At 48.9% G+C, this 16,651-nt stretch overlaps 2 protein-coding genes across 2 annotated transcripts; both read left to right on the top strand.

Annotated features, from left to right (window-relative positions):
• The first annotated feature begins 1,622 nt into the window (after positions 1 to 1,622).
• On the top strand, positions 1,623 to 2,645 carry LOC119932934 (olfactory receptor 6C75-like). Its single transcript, XM_038752059.1, has one exon. It carries the CDS (start codon positions 1,623 to 1,625, stop codon positions 2,643 to 2,645), a length of 1,023 nt encoding a protein of 340 aa, XP_038607987.1.
• Positions 2,646 to 13,776: 11,131 nt separating this feature from the next.
• Positions 13,777 to 14,715, top strand: LOC119932971 (olfactory receptor 6C75-like). The gene has a single exon (XM_038752103.1). The coding sequence runs from the start codon at positions 13,777 to 13,779 to the stop codon at positions 14,713 to 14,715; it is 939 nt and encodes a 312-aa protein (XP_038608031.1).
• Positions 14,716 to 16,651: the final 1,936 nt, after the last annotated feature.

The following is a 16,651-nucleotide window of genomic DNA, read 5'->3' on the forward strand; positions in this document are numbered from 1 at the left end:
CCCCATTTTACAGAGGAGAAAATGGAGGCCCAGAGAAGTGAAAAGGTTTCTCCTAAGTCATGCAGGAGGCCAGGGGCAGAGTTGGAATGATAACCCAGGTCTTCCAGAACATAGCCCCAAGCTGTGATCCTTAAATTAACGAGTCCTCTTTATATCTCCTGGTCCAGGGCAGGCCATCAGCCTGAGTAAAAGCTAGTGAGCAGAAGCCAAGGGCATCTCCCTGAATAGGGGTAGGCGTCGTCTCCTGCAATGATGTCATTCCACATGGAACATGAGGAAGATCTTATCCCCACCCTTGAGATCCCAGGCTCCCTGTTAGAGAAGTTGTCCAGGCAGGTCAGTCATCACATCTTGCCTGTAATGGAGTTGTCTTTATTTCTTGGCAGAAGGAAGGGCAACCTAGTGAAAAGAGTACGGGCCTGGGAGTCAAGAGGCCTGGCATCTAGTCAAAATTCTCCCTCAGGCCTATGGGCAAACACTTCACCACTCTGAACCCAGCTTTCTCCTGTATAAAATGAGGATAAGATAGACTGTGAGCCTCCTGAGGGACAGAAATTGGGTCCGATCTGACCATTTGAATCTTCCTCAGTACTTCAGGCAGTGTTTAGCATGTAGGGCGTGTTTTCTTAATGCTGTAACTGATTCATCAGCGTATAACTTGAACAGCATATAACTGTTGATCAATAGAAAAGGACACCAGAGAAGTGGAGAAGGTATATGACCAGGAGCAGGAGCAGGAGACGGAAGAGGGGATAAGGAATATAGAAGAAGGGAAAGGAAGAAGAGGCATAATGGGAGGAAGAAGTAGAGGGGGAAGAGGCAAACTAGAATTAAGAGGAGAAGAAAGAGTAGGAAAAGAAGGAGGAAGAAAATTTAAAAGAAGATGGAGGAGAAAGTGTAATGAGAGGAGGAAAAAGAGAAAGAAGAAGAGGAGGTAAATGAGAAAGAAGGAAGAGAAGGAAAAAAGGAAGGAGGAGGGGAAGAAGGAGGGATGTAATGGAAGGTAGTGGTCCACATCTTTGGCCCTGTTTCCTAGAGGCCCCCTTCCCTGCCCCAGGCTATATGAAACATGGATGATGAAAGTGGCTACCAGATCCTGGCAGAAGCAGACAGATGGGCAGAAGAAGGGAGTAGAAAGAGTGAGATATAAAGTGAGAGGTGGGAGTCAGAGAGAACTAGGCTGCAAGAAGAACGGGGAGCTTCAGCGCTTAGAACCGTGCTTTGCACATAGTAAGCGCTTAACAAAGGCCATTATTATTGTTATTATTATTATTGTTATTATTTCAGGGGACAGTGGGATCACCTTACTGTGGGCAGGGAAAGGGCCAGGAGTGGAGAGCTGAACTAGAAGAGAGGGGTCAAACGGGTGCCCACAAGACTCCTGTGGATTGGCTGGAGTGGAACTGTCGACAATTACCTACCAAAACTGCTATGACCACAGTATGCATGGTTGGGTCATGTGGCAACCGGAGCCTGAACCACTGACCATCCAGGGGAGGGGGAATCAGTCATTGGTTAGTCGATGAGCTCTTCACCCCACCTTAATCTGTTCCTGCACCTGCTCTCAGCTCCCCCATCTCTCCCATTGCTTCTGCAGATTTGGCTGACTCCACCAATCAACCATGGGAAACGGCACGGGGGTGACAAAGTTCATGCTCTTGGGGCTCACAGATGACCCCCACCTGCAGGCTCTGCTCTTTCTTGTCCTCTTTCTCACCTACGCAGTAGGCATCATCGGGAACCTGACCATTGTCACTCTAACCCTGCTGGACTCCCACCTCCGCACCCCCATGTACTTCTTCCTGCGCACTTTATCCTTGCTGGAGATTGCCTTCACGTCTGCCTGCATTCCCAGTTTCCTTGTCACCATCGTCACCGGAGACAGAACTATTTCCTTTTCCAACTGCTTCACTCAAATGTTCTTCTTCCTCTTCCTGGGGGCGACCGAATTCTTCCTCCTGGCCACCATGTCCTACGACCGCTATGTTGCCATCTGCCGGCCCCTGCACTACACGACCGTCATGAGCAGGGGAGTATGCTCCCTGCTGGTCCTCTGTTCTTTTCTCTCCAGTTATCTGATCGTGTTCCCACCAGTTGTGATGATTGCGCGGCTAGACTTCTGCGACTCCAACATCCTCAACCACTTCATCTGCGATTCTTCCGCAATTATGGGGCTCTCATGCACAGATACCAGCTTCCTGGAGCTGATGGCATTCCTCTTATCCTTGGGCACGCTCTTCGTTACCTTGGTGCTAATGACAGCTTCCTACACAGCTATCGTTAGGGCCATCCTGAGGCTGCCCTCAGCCCAGCAGAGGAGAAAGGCCTTTTCCACCTGCTCCTCCCACATGGTTGTGGTCTCCATCACATATGGCAGTTGCATCTTCGTGTACATCAAACAGTCCGCCAAGGACAGGATGGAACTGACCAAAGGGGTAGCGGTGATCAACACTTCTGTGGTCCCCATCCTAAATCCCTTCATCTACACCTTGCGGAACGAGCAGGTCAAGCAGGCCTTCAGGGCCATGGTGCACCAGATTGTGTTTTCCACCACGAAGAGAGGGCTCATCTGTGATAAAATGCTACAGGAAAATCTGCAGGAGTCTCAAAAGGTCGACCACAGAGACTCGGTGCCTGTACATTAACCTAGCACTTCATCTGTGGCCCGACAAACAGGACCTGGCCGTTCTACAGCCCTCTATGCGCCCCTACATCCACCTTCCTGTAAATCCCTCCCCTGACCAGGTTCCCCTTGCAACCCCAACCCTTCTGTTCTCGTCCATTCAGAGGGGAATCATGCCATTTCATTCCACATGAAAGAGGTATTCTGAGGTTTGTTCTGCAGGTTGGTACTGAAGCTGATGGAGTACCACAGGGGCAATATGTGTGGGCTTTTTCCAAGCCTCTTTCCATGTCCTAGATAAGTGAGTTCTTGCACCTATCTTTGATGTCACTGGTCGTCGGCGGAGGGGAGCCCAAAGGCTCACCTCCTCTCGCTACTATCCTACTGCTCCTATTGCTCCCCCTTTTCACTCCCACTTTCCACTTGACCCCTCACTTCTACCCTCTTGCTCTCCCCTTCTCACTCCCACTTCCTCTCATCTCAGCACGTATGCATGTGTAAATATAAGATTGTAATTACAATGATATATTCTTATTTGGGCAGGCTTTTGAGCCGTCATTAGAGACCCAATGTAGCCTAGTCGAGAGGGCAGGGTCTTGAGCGTCAGAAGCGCCTGGATTCTAATCCCAGCTCTGCCACTTGCATGTTGTGTGACTTTATGCAAGTCACTTCACTTCTCCGTGTCTCAGTTACCTCATCTGTAAAATGGAGATTGACTGTGACGACTGTGAGCCCCATGTGGGAAAGGGACTGTATCCAACTTAATTAGTTTGTATGTACCCCAGCGCCTACTACAGTGTTTGGTATATAGAAAGCAGAAGCCAAAAACCATAAAAACAGCATTCCAATCTGTCCTATTTGATATGCTTCCTTCCTGATCCTTATTCTTACTCTCACTCCCACTCTTTGGAAATCATCTCTCTCTGTCTCCCCTATTTGATTGGAAATGCCTGAATAACAGGAACTCTGTGTCTTTCTTTAGTTGTGCCCTCCCAAGCACTTAGTTCAGTGCCTAGAACTCAGTCAGTAGGCCATCACTAGATTTCATTTGACTGATTGATGGATTTCTTAGCACTCTGTATGCCCTCAATAAATGCAAATGAATAGATGGATGGATTGCTTTGCACTCAGTAGGTGCTCAATAAATATCATCTGATTGATTGATGGATTGTTTTGCACTCTCTAGGCTCTCAATAAATGCCATGAGATCTTTGAGCAGATGGTGCTCAGTAAATACCATTGAATGACCCATTGGTCAGTTGATTAAATGGTTGCTAGACCTGACATCCTATTTGGTCTGGGCAGGAGCATCTCGGTGCAAGAGTGGAGGTTCTACAAGGGAGCTGAGTTTAGGGAAGAGATGCAGGGAGCACTGAGCCCAGAGAAACTCAGCTCAATACCTCACCACCTCTGGACCTAGCAGAAGGAAGAAGGGAGATCCCCATTGCTCCACCTTGCTTACTCCCTTCTTGGTTACCTAGGCTAGGGATTAATGGTTTGGAATAGCTGTCTCCAGTCTGGAGATTACTGGGGATACTTTCATTAGTCTCACAATTGGTCCCCATGTGTCAATTGGGAACCAAAGTGAATAAAACCCCCACTCTTGCTCCTGCAGTAGGTATAGAAGTCCATCTCCTGTCACAGGGGTCCAAACAGTCTCCCCTACTGATAGCCTGCTCCATCCTGAGACTGCCCTCTGCCTAGATGAGGAGAAAGGCCTTTTCCATCTTTTCCTCCTATAATGGCTGTGGTCTCCATCACATACATCAGATGCATCTTTATGTACATCAAACTTTCCACCCAGGACAGGGTGGACCTGACCAAGGGGGTAGGGGTGTTCAATATCTCTGTGGCCCTTATGCTGAACGCTTTCATCTACATCCTGCGGAACAGATGGCTTTCAGGGACCTGGTGCACTGGGTTGGGTTTTCCTCTGGGGAGTGAGATGAGGCAGAGTGAGATGGAGAAGTCAAGCCACACAGAGAGCCACAGTATTCCAGTTAATCAACCGATTGTATTTATTGAGCACTTATACTTATTGAGCAGGAGGGTGGTCAACGTGGGGAGAGCTGTGGTTTGTCTGACATGGGAAAGGAGGAAGTTCCAGGTCACCCCGCTGCTCAAATCCTTCCGACAGTTGTCCATTCTTGTCCAAATCAAGCAGAAACTCCTGACCTTGAATTTCAAGGCTATCTCTCAGCATTCTCACTCTTCTGCTTATACATTCTCTTCTCCCACTGCACCCCAGTTTTCACTCTTCCCACCTTCTGAACTAACCTAATAGCCGTGCCACATTCTCAACTCTTCCATCACTGATCCCGGCTCCATACCCTTCATCCAGCCTTGAATTCCCTCCCGTTTCATTACTGCCAAACCACTGGTCACTTTAAAACCCTTCTGAAATCCCTCTTCCTCCAGGAGTTCTTCCCCACTTATTTTTCTTTTACCTAGGTCGCATCTTCCTACCACCTCAGCACTTATTCAATCCTAACTATCCATAGCACTTCTGATCATATCAATTTAGTCTCTCTCAGTTACTCTCCCAACATTTTAAGATGAGCCAACTTTAGCACATATGACTTTATTTAAACCCACCTTCAGCACTTGTGTATTCATCTTTATTCAAATGTACATTCAATTATTTAAACTGACCACTCTGGTGATAAATTATTATTGCATTCATTATTATCATTATCGTTGTGTATTTGCTAATCACTTACTGTGTGTCAGACACTGTACTAGGTACTGGAATAGATACAAGACCATCAAGTCAGACGCAATCCCTGTTTCAATTGGAGGTAAATTGGAGGTAGAACAGGTTTCAATTCCCAATTGAAAAGCTAAGGAAAGTGAGGCAGAGAGAGGTTAAGTGACTTGCCAAAGGTTATACAGCAGACATATAGCAGAGCTGGAATTAGAACCTGGTTCCTGTAACTTCCAGGCCTGTGCTCTTTCTGCTAGGCCACGTTGCTTCTTCTTCTCATACCTCCCTTCCTCATTAGATTGAAACATTCTTGAGGACAGGGGACATGTCTATTTACTCTGTTGTACTCCTTGAAGAATTTAACACCTCTCAATAACCACTCAGTAGATACCACTGTCTGGTTGACTGTGTAAGGAATAGTATAGCTCACTGCTCCCAGGAGGTCCTCATGACTAATACTACTACAGTATGTGATGGTCTATTTAAGCCCTAACTTGCCATAAATATATCCGCCTATTTTATCCATAATTCATTTTGTGTCTCTCTCCCTGTTAAATTGTAAACTTCTTGAGGCAAGAGATCATGTCTTCTACCTCTATTTTTTTCACATCATTTAGCACGGAGGTCTGGTCACCACATATGCTGTTGATGGATTGGGTTTATGTATTTTCCTCCTGGAAGGGCTTGGGAACAAACTGGTGGCTGTGAATCTCCGAGAGCAGTCGCTGAAGAGGATCAGTGTTGATGGAGTTAGAGAGCGGGGCCCAGCCAGAAGATCCTGAAGTAGGGTGGGGCAGCACCGGGTTGATGGATGAGCCTCTCCCCTCTTCGAGTCTAAAGATGGAGTTGCTGCCCCTTTCTGGAGAATAACTCAGCCAAGGTCTCCAGGATTGGAGACACCTAAATCTACATCTTTGCCCCTTCTCTCTCTCCCTCCCTCCTGGCTCGCATCTCCTCCTGCCTTCAGGACATCTCCATCTGGATGTCTGCCCGCCACATAAAACTCAACATGTCCAAGACTGAACTCCTTGTCTTCCCTCCCAAACCCTGCCCTCTCCCTGACTTTTCCATAACTGTTGACGGCACTACCATCCTTCCCGTCTCACAAGCCCGCAACCGTGGTGTCATCATCGACTCTGCTCTCTCGTTCACCCCTCACATCCAAACCGTCACCAAAACCTGCCGGTCACACCTCCGCAGCATTGCCAAGATCTGCCCTTTCCTCTCCATCCAAACCGCTACCCTGATCGTTCAAGCTCTCATCCTACCCCGTCTGGATTACTGTATCAGCCTCCTCGCCGACCTCCCATCCTCCTGTCTTTCCCCAGTTCAATCCATACTTAACGCCGCTGCCCGGATTGTCTTTGTCCAGAAACGCTCTGGGCTTGCTACTCGCCTTCTCAAACATCTCCAGTGGCTACCAATCAACCTACGCATCAGGCAGAAACTCCTCACCCTCAGCTTCAAGGCTCTCCATCACCTCGCCCCCTCCTACCTCACCTTCCTTCTCTCCTTCTACAGCCCAACCCACACCCTCCGCTCCTCTGTCGCTAATCTCCTCACCGTGCCTCGCTCTCGCCTGTCCCGCCATCAACCCCCGGCCCACGTCATCCCCCCGGCCTGGAATGCCCTCCCTCCCCACATCCGCCAAGATAGCTATCTTCCTCACTTCACGGCCCTACTGAGAGCTCACCTCCTCCAGGAGGCCTTCCCAGACTGAGCCCCCTCCTTCCTCTCCCGCTCCTCCCCCCTCCATCCCCCCCACTTTACCTCCTTCCCTTCCCCGCAGCACCTATACATATGTATATATGTTTGTACGTATTTATTACTCCATTTATTTATTTATTTTACTTGTACATATTTATTCTATTTATTTTATTTTGTTAATATGTTTTGTTTTGTTCTCTGTCACTCCCTTCTAGACTGTGAGCCCACTGTTGGGTAGGGACCGTCTCTATATGTTGCCAACTTGTACTTCCCAAGCGCTTAGTACAGTGCTCTGCATACAGTAAGCGCTCAATAAATACGATTGATGATGATGATGATTTCTGAGTGCTGAGCCCCTGACCCTGCCCTCCGAGGTCCCCCCAGCCCCGTTCTCCACGGGCCCCAGTCTCCACTGACCGCCACCGAGGATAACGTTATAGACTCATTAGTGCTCCTGAGCGCTGCTCCCCATGGCCCGGGAGCTGATCACAAACAGAGCAGATAAAAACTTGGCTGGCTTCTGCTATGCCAGCCTTCAGAGTCACCTATCTCGATGAGCAGAGAACCAGGTCTGTGGCTGCGGCTGTTGGAATCCAGGCCACAAGGAGCCTGAAACCTCCTCTGCCACCGTCCCCTGTTGCTCTTGTCTCATTTGTCATTGCCTTTATGATTCTGCCACCAGGCTTTTGCTCAATTATGTTTAGATAAGGAAGTTTCCAGGGAACGTGTTTAATTCTCCCCGGGTAATTTTCCTAGTGCTTAGTGCAGTGCTAGGCGCTATTGCTACTCCTTGTTCCTGTGCTGGAGGAGGGATTGGACCTCCTCTCTGTGATCTCTAAGAGTCTTTCCCACTCCCTGAGGGGCCGGAGCGTGGGAAGGGAACCTGGGGTGGGCCCTGTCACTCTGGGTTCTGGATCGGATCTGGTCTCAGAAGTGTCATGGGGATTAAAGGTGGGGAGCTGACCTTAAACTGGCCTGGGGTGGGCTTCCCAAGAGAGGGTCTGCTTGACGAGGAGCCACAGGGAGGGAGTGGGGGGTCAGGGGGAGAAGGCCTGGATGTGATGGGGTTGGAAAATGCTCCCTGGTCTCGACCCTCCTCTCCTCTGGTGCAGCACCAACACGCCGGTTTCAAGGGTGACAGAGCACCTTCCGAGATCACCTTCTGAGGGTTGCCATCAGGGACCTGATCACAGGAAAGTGAGTCTGTCCCGGCTCCCATCTCTGCTCCTTCTGCTTTCATCCTCTTCATCTCCAACGTGTATGTGGAGCTCATGTGAGCTGACTCGTGTGACTTTGTCTGCTCTGGAACCCGCAGAGGTATTTTTCTTATTATTAGGGATGACACCGGAGATGAATTATCAATATTATTTATTACTATCATTATTGTCATTGTTGTTGTGCTAGTTGTAGTTGTTGGTGTTGCTGTTGTTACAGAACTTACTGAGCGTTTGGGTAGATGAATGGCTATTATATCAGATGCAGTCCCTGTCACACACTGGACTCACACCTCATCCCCATTTTACAGAGGAGAAAGTAGAGGCCCAGAGAGGTGAAGGGATTTCTCCAAGGTCACACAGCAGGCGAAGGGCAGATCTAGAATGGGTAGCCAATCCTATATTCTGACTCCTAAGCTACCCAGCCTCCTTCATGTCTTTCAGTCCAGCACAGGAGGTTAGTGGCCTAGGTAAAGCAGGTGACTATGAGCCACTGACATCCCCCCAAACGGAGGTACGGGGTGTCTCCTGGGAAGATGTTATTCCACATGGAACAGGAGGAAGACTTTACTCTGACCCTGGAGACTCCAGGCCCTCTGTTAGCGGAGTTGCCCAGTCAGATCAGCCATCAATTCTTGTCTGTGATGGACTATATTCACTCTTTGGAAGGAGGCAGAACAACCTAGTGAAAAGAGAATAAGACTGGGAGTCCTGCCTGGTTTCTGTCCAGAAACTCTCTGGGCATGTTACTCCCCTCCTCAAAAATCTCCAGTGGCTACCAATCATCTGCACATCAGGCAGAAACTCCTCACTCTCGGCTATAAGGCTCTCCATCACCTTGCCCCCTCCTACCTCATCTCCTTTCTCTCCTTCTACAGCCCACCCCGCACCCTCCGCTCCTCTGCCACTAATCTCCTCACCGTGCCTCGTTCTCGCCTGTCCCGCCATCGACCCCCGGCCCACGTCATGCCCCGGGCCTGGAATGTCCTCCCTCTGCCCATCCGCCAAGCTAGCTCTCTTCCTCCCTTCAAGGCCCTACTGAGAGCTCACCTCCTCCAGGAGGCCTTCCCAGACTGATCCCCTTCCTTCCTCTCCCCCTTGTCCCCCTATCCATCCCCCCATCTTACCTTCTTCCCTTCCCCATAGCACCTGTATATATGTATATATGTTTGTACATATTTATTACTCTATTTATTTATTTATTTATTTTACTTGTACATATCTATTCTATTTATTTTATTTTGTTAGTACGTTTGGTTTTGTTCTCTGTCTCCCGCTTTTAGACTGTGAGCCCACTGTTCGATAGGGACTGTCTCTATATGTTGCCAACTTGTACTTCCCAAGCGCTTAGTACAGTGCTCTGCACACAGTAAGCGCTCAATAAATACGATTGATGATGATGATGATGTATATATGTTTGTACATATTTATTACTCTATTTATTTATTTATTTATTTTACTTGTACATATCTATTCTATTTATTTTATTTTGTTAGTATGTTTGGTTTTGTTCTTTGTCTCCCTCTTTTAGACTGTGAGCCCACTTTTGGGTAGGGACTGTCTCTATATGTTGCCAACTTGTACTTCCCAAGCGCTTAGTACAGTGCTCTGCACACAATAAGTGTTCAATAAATACGATTGATTGATTCTAGTCATTCATTCATTCATTCAATCGTATTTATTGAGCGTTTACTGTGTGCAGAGCACTGTACTAAGCGCTTGGGAAGTACAAGTTGGCAACATATAGAGATGGTCCCTACCCAACAACGGGCTCACAGTCTAGAAGGGGGAGACAAACAACAAAACATGTGGACAGGTGTCAAGTCATCAGAATAAATAGAAGTAAAGCTAGATGCACATCATTAACAAAATAAAATGAATAGAATAGTAAATATGCACAAGTAAAATAAATAGAGTAATAAATCTGTGCAAACATATACAGCTGCTGTGGGGAGGGGAAGGAGGTAGGGCGGGGGGATGGGGAGGGGAGAGGAAAGGGGGGCTTAGTCTGGGAAGGTCTCCTGGAGGAGGTGAGCTCTCAGTAGGGCTTTGAAGGGAGGGAGAGAGCTAGCTTGGCGGATGTGGGGAGGGAGGGCATTCCAGGCCATGGGGAGTACGTGGGCCGGGGGTCGAAGGCGGGACAGGCGAGAACGAGGCACAGTGAGGAAGTTAGCGGCAGAGGATCGGAGGGTGCGGGCTGGGCTGTAGAGGAAAGAAGGGAAGTGAGGTAGGAGGGGGCGAGGTGATGGATAGCCTTGAAGCCGAGAGTTAGAAGTTTTGGCCTGATGTGTAGGTTGACTGGTAGCCACTGGAGATTTTTGAGGAGGGGAGTAACATGCCCAGAGCGTTTCTGCACAAAGATGATACGGGCAGCAGCGTCAAGTATAGACTGAAGTGGGGAGAGACAGGAGGATGGGAGATCAGAGAGGAGGCTGGTGCAGTAATCTAATCGGGATAGGGTGAGAGATTGAACCAGCAGGGTAGCAGTTTGGATGGAGAGGAAAGGGCGGATCTTGGCGATGCTGTGGAGATGAGACCGGCAGGTTTTGGTGACAGATTGGATGTGAGGGGTGAACAAGAGAGCAGAGTCGAGGATGACACCAAGGTTGCGGGCTTGTGAGACGGGAAGGATGGTAGTGCCGTTTACAGTGACGGGAAAGTCAGGGAGAGGGCAGGGTTTGGGAGGGAAGATAAGGAGTTCAGTCTTGGACATATTGAGTTTTAGATTGCAGGCAGACATCCAGATGGAGATGTCTTGAAGGCAGGAGGAGACCCGAGCCTTAAGGGAGGGAGAGAGAGCAGGGGCAGAGATGTAGATTTAGGTGTCATCAGTGTAGAGATGATAGTTGAAGCCATGGGAGCGAATGAGTTCACCAAGGGAGTGAGTGTAGATAGAGAACATAAGGGGACCAAGAACTGACCCTTGAGGAACCCCTACAGTAAGGGGATGGGAGGGGGAGGAGGAGCCTGTAAAGGAGACTGAGAATGAAAGGCCAGAGAGATAAGAGGAGAACCAGGATAGGACGGAGTCTGTGAAGCCAAAGTTGGATAGCATGTTGAGGAGGACGGGATGGTCCACAGTGTTGAAGGCAGCTGAGAGGTCGAGGAGGATTAGGATAGAGTAGTAGCCGTTGGATTTGGCAAGCAGGAGGTCATTGGTGACCCTTGAGAGGGCAGTTTCGTTGGAATGTAGGGGACGGAAGCCCGACTGGAGGGGGTCGAGGAGAGAGTTGGCATTGAGGAATTCGAGGCAGCAGGTGTGGACGACTCGTTCAAGGAGTTTGGAAAGGAATGGTAGGAGGGAGATAGGGCGATAACTAGAAGGGGAGGTGGGGTCAAGAGAGGGTTTTTTTAGGTTGGGGGAGACTTGAGAATGTTTGAAGGCAGAGGGGAAGGAACCAATGGAGAGTGAGCGGTTGAAGATGGAAGTTAAAGAGCAGAGGAGGGAAGGGGCGAGAGATTTCATAAGATGAGAGGGAAAGGGGTCAGAAGCACAAGTGGCCGGAGAAGCACTAGAGAAGAGGGAGGAGATCTCATCTGAGGATACTGCTGGGAAGGATGGGAGAGTAGCTGAGAGGTTTGAGAGCAGGGGCGTTGGAGAAGGGGGAGGAGTGGCTTTGCGGAGCTCAGAACTGATGGAGTTAATTTTACTGATGAAGTAGGAGGCCAGATCGTTGGGGGTGAGGGAAGGAGGAGGGGGAGGAACGGGGGGCCTGAGAAGGGAGTTAAATGTACGGAAGAGCTAATGGGGATGATGGGCATGGGTGTCAATAAGGGAGGAGAAATAGTTTTGTATGGCAGAGGAGAGGGCTGAGTTAAGGCAGGAAAGGATAAACTTGACGTGAACGAGGTTGGCTTGGTGTTTAGACTTTCACCAGCAGCGTTCAGTAGCTCGAGCATAAGAGCGAAGGAGGCGGACAGTGGCAGTGATCCAGGGCTGTGGGTTAGTGGTACAAGAGCGGTGAAGGCAAAGGGGAGCGAGCGAGTCGAGCTGAGTAGAGAGGGTAGAGTTGAGAGCAGATTCCCAACTCTCCCTCTGGTTTATTGGCTTACCCTGAGCAAACTTCACCACTCTGAGCTTCAGCTTCCTCCTATGTAAATGGGACTGTGAGTCCCCCTGAGGGATAGAAATTGGTTCCGATCTGACCATCTTGAATCTAACTGAGAACTTCAGGTGGTGCTTAGCACATAGGGCTCGCTTTATTAATGCTGTAATTGATTCATCAATTACCCAGGATAATTCATGGATCGGGTATAGATCCAGGGAAGTGGAGAAGAAGGTGTATGACCAGGAGCAGGAGGAAGAAGGAGAAGAGAAAGTGGGGATAAGGAATACAGAAGAAGGGAGGAAGAGGAAGAAGGTGAGGGGGAAGAGGGGAACGAGAAGTAAAAGGAGAAGAAAGAAGAGGAAGACCTGGAGGAGGAAGAAAAAGGAAAAAGAGGTCAAAGAGGAAAAGTCATAATGAGAGGATGAAGAGTCAGTCGATCGTATTTACTGAGCACTTACTGTGTGTACATCACCATACTAAGCGCTTGGGAAAGTACAATATAACAAAATAAGACACATTCCCTTCCCTCGACAAGCTTACAGTCTATAGGAGGAAACTGACAATATCAATAAATAAAATTAGGAAAGGCTGATGAATGTCCTGAAGCAGAATCGGGGGAATTTTCCCACGCCCCCTGTGACCAAAGTATATAGAGTTTGGTTGTGCAGCAGCTGGAGCGTGAACCACTGATAGTCTGGTGGGGGGCAGGGGGGAAATCGTTCGTTGGTTGGTCCATGGGCTCTTCTCTCCATCTTGAAATCTTGAAATCTTCTCCGGGGAAGCGAGCCCCGTTAGAGACAAAGGTCTGAGTTTCTGCCTCCTGCTTCCCCGCATCGGGACTCCCAAGGGCAGTGCAAGAGAAGCAGCGTGGCTCAGTGGAAATAGCAGGGGCTTTGGAGTCAGAGGTCATGGGTTCAAATCCCAGCTCCACCAATTGTCAGCTGTGTGACTTTGGGCAAGTCACTGAACTTCTCTGTGCCTCAGTTCCCTCATCTGTAAAATGGGGATTAAGACCGTGAGCCCCCCGTGGGACAACCTGATCACCTTGTAACCTCCTCAGCTCTTAGAACAGTGCTTCCCCTCCTTCCTCTCCCCCTCCCCATCCCCCCCGTCTTGCCTCCTTCCCCTCGCCACAGCACCAGTTACATGTATATATGTTTGTACATATTTATTACTCTATTTAGTTTACTTGTACATATTTATTCTATTTATTTTATTTTGTTAATATGTTTTGTTTTGTTTTCTGTCTCCCCCTTCTAGACTGCGAGCCTGCTGTTGGGTAGGGACCGTCTCTATATGTTGCCAACTTGTACTTCCCAAGCGCTTAGTACAGTGTTCTGCACACAGTAACCGCTCAATAAATACGATTGAATGAATGAATGAATGAATGAATGAATCTTAGGCTGTAACTGCACCTGCACTCAGCTCCCCCATCTCTCCCGTTGCTCCTGCAAGTTAGGCTGACGCCACCAATCAACGATGGGAAATGGCACGGGGGTGACAGAGTTCATCCTCCTGGGGCTTACAGATGACCCCCACCTGCAGGCTCTGCTCTTCCTCGTCCTCTTCCTCATGTACGCATTAAGCGTCACCGGGAATCTGACCATCGTCACCCTCACCATCCTGGACTCCCACCTGCACACCCCCATGTACTTTTTCCTACGCAGCTTCTCCGTGCTGGAGATCGCCTTCACATCCGCCTGCATTCCCAATTTCCTGGTCACCATCGTCACCGGAGACAGGACCATTTCCTTTTCCAACTGCTTCACTCAGCTGTTCTTCTTCCTCTTCCTGGGGGTGACGGAGTTTATCCTCCTGGCTGTCATGTCCTACGACCGCTATGTCGCCATCTGCCGGCCGCTGCACTACACGACAGTCATGAGCCGGGGCGTCTGCACCCTTCTGGTACTCAGCTCTCTTCTCTTCAGTTATCTGATCGTTTTCCCACCGGTTGTGATGGCCGCCCGGCTAGACTTTTGCGACTCCAACATCCTCAACCACTTCATCTGCGATACTTCCCCATTGATGGGGCTCTCGTGCACAGACACACGCTTCCTGGAGCTCATGCTTTTCCTCGAGTCCTTGGGGACGCTCCTGGTCACCCTGCCACTAATTACTGCATCCTACACGGCCATCGTCCGTACTATCCTGAGGCTTCCCTCCGCTCACCAGAGGAGAAAGGCCATTTCCACCTGCTTCTCCCACATAGTCGTGGTCTCCATCACCTACGGAAGTGCTATCTTTATGTACATCAAACCGTCTGCCAAGGACAGAGTGGAACTAACCAAGGAAGTGGCGGTGCTCAACACGTCTGTTCCCCCCATGCTGAACCCCTTCATCTACACCCTGCGGAACGAGCAGGTCAAGCAGGCCTTCAGGGCCCTGGTGCACCAGATTGGGTTTTCCTCCAGGAAGTGAGGGCTCATCTGCGATAAAATACCACAGGATAATCTGGAGTCGCAAAAGGTCGACCACAGAGACTCGGTGCCTGTACATTAGCCTAGTGTTTCATCTGTTGCCCGACAAACAGGACCTGGCCGTTCTTCAGCCCTCTGTGCGCCCCTATACCCGCCTTCCTGCAAATCCCGCCCCCCCCCACCCCCGGCCAGGTTCCCCTTGCAACCCCAGCCCTTCTGTCTTCATCCATTCAGAGGGGAAGATTGCCTTTTCCCTCCACATGATAGAGATGTTCCAAGATTTGCTCTGCATGTCAGTGCTGAATATGATGGAGTGCTACAGGTGCAATGTGTGTGGGTTTTTTTTTTCAAAACTCTTCCCGTGTCCTTGCTGAGTTCTTGCATCTAAATATTTGATGTCACTGGTCGTCGGCGGAGAGGAACCCAAAGGCTCACCACCTCTTGCTACTATCCTATTGCTCCTATTGCCCCCCCTTCACCCCCACTTTCCACTTGCCCCCTCACTTCTACCCTCTTGGTCTACTCATCTCACTCCCACTTCCTCTCATCTCAGTATATATGCATGTATAAACATTAGATTGTAATTGTAGTGATGTAGTCTTATTTGGGCAGGCATTTGAGCAGTCATTAGAGGACCAGCATAGCCTAATCGATAGGGCAGGGGCTTGAGAGTCAGAAGGACCTGGTTTCTAATCCCGGCTCTGTCACTTAATAATAGTAGTAATAATAATGGCATTTATTAAGCGCTTACTATGTGCAAAGCACTGTTCTAAGCGCTGGGGAGGTTACAAGATGATCAGGTTGTCCCACTGTGGGGCTCTTGTATGCTGTGTGAGTTTACACAAGTCACTTCACATCTCCGTGGCTCAGTTACTTCATCTGTAAAATGATTATTAGGACAGTGAGCCCCATGTGGGACAAGGACTGTGTCCTACTTAATTAATTTATATGTACCCCAGCGGTTACTACACTGTCTGGCACTTAGTAAGCGCTCACCAAAAACCATAAAAACACAGCATTCCAGTCTGTCCTATTTGTCCTTCTTCCTTCCTGATCCATATTCTTACTCTGGCTCCCACTCTTCGGAAATCATCTCTCTCTGTCTTCCTTACTCGTTTGGAAATGCCTGGATAACAGGAACTCTGTGTCTTTCTTTAGTTGTGCCCTCCTAAGCACTTAGTAGACTGCCTAGAACTCAGTCAGTAGGCAGTCATTAGATTCCATTTGATTGATTAATGGATTTCTTAACAGTCAGTATGCCCTCAATAAATGCAAACGAATTGATTGTTGGATTGCTTTGCACTCACTCGGTGCTCAATAAATGCCATCTGATTGATTGATGGATTGTTTTGCACTCTCTAGGCTCTTAATAAATACCATGAGATCTTTGAGCAGTCGGTGCTCAATAAATGGGGATTAAGACTGTGAGCCCTACGTGGGACTGATTAGCTTGTATGTACTCCAGCACTTAGTATAGCGCCTATTACATAGCAAGTGCTTAGCAAATACCATTTAAAAACATTTTTCAAAATGCTATCAGATTGACATTCCTTAACTGTTCAATAAACGCCATTGATTGACTAACGGAGTGAATGACTTGATTGATTGATTGATTGATTAAATGATAGGCCTAGCATCTCATTTAGTACTCGATACAAGAGCAGAGTCCTAAAAAGAGGCTGTGTTTTCGGGGAGACCACAAGAAGCATAGGACTAAGGGAAACATTACCAGACTCCCGGCTGAGGGAAGCTGGTCTGCCATCCTTGTCGTTGTTCTGGTAAATGATACCAAGTAGACAGGCAATTCCCAGCTACGTCCTGGAGGTCCTAGGTGGAGGGGCCTAGATTTCTTGATTGACGGCTTGGTCAGCACGTGACCCCGACTCCTACAAGAAGGAACAGCTCAGGGCAGCTACAGGGACTCGGCCAGACTAGGG

The sequence above is a fragment of the Tachyglossus aculeatus genome, chromosome 10 (assembly GCF_015852505.1).
Source record: "Tachyglossus aculeatus isolate mTacAcu1 chromosome 10, mTacAcu1.pri, whole genome shotgun sequence".
Taxonomy (NCBI): Eukaryota; Metazoa; Chordata; class Mammalia; order Monotremata; family Tachyglossidae; genus Tachyglossus; species Tachyglossus aculeatus.

Bases quoted from the DNA above. Each gene is read 5' to 3' on its own strand.
- LOC119932934 (XM_038752059.1), top strand. From the start codon at position 1,623: ATGGGAAACGGCACGGGGGTGACAAAGTTCATGCTCTTGGGGCTCACA.
- LOC119932971 (XM_038752103.1), top strand. From the start codon at position 13,777: ATGGGAAATGGCACGGGGGTGACAGAGTTCATCCTCCTGGGGCTTACA.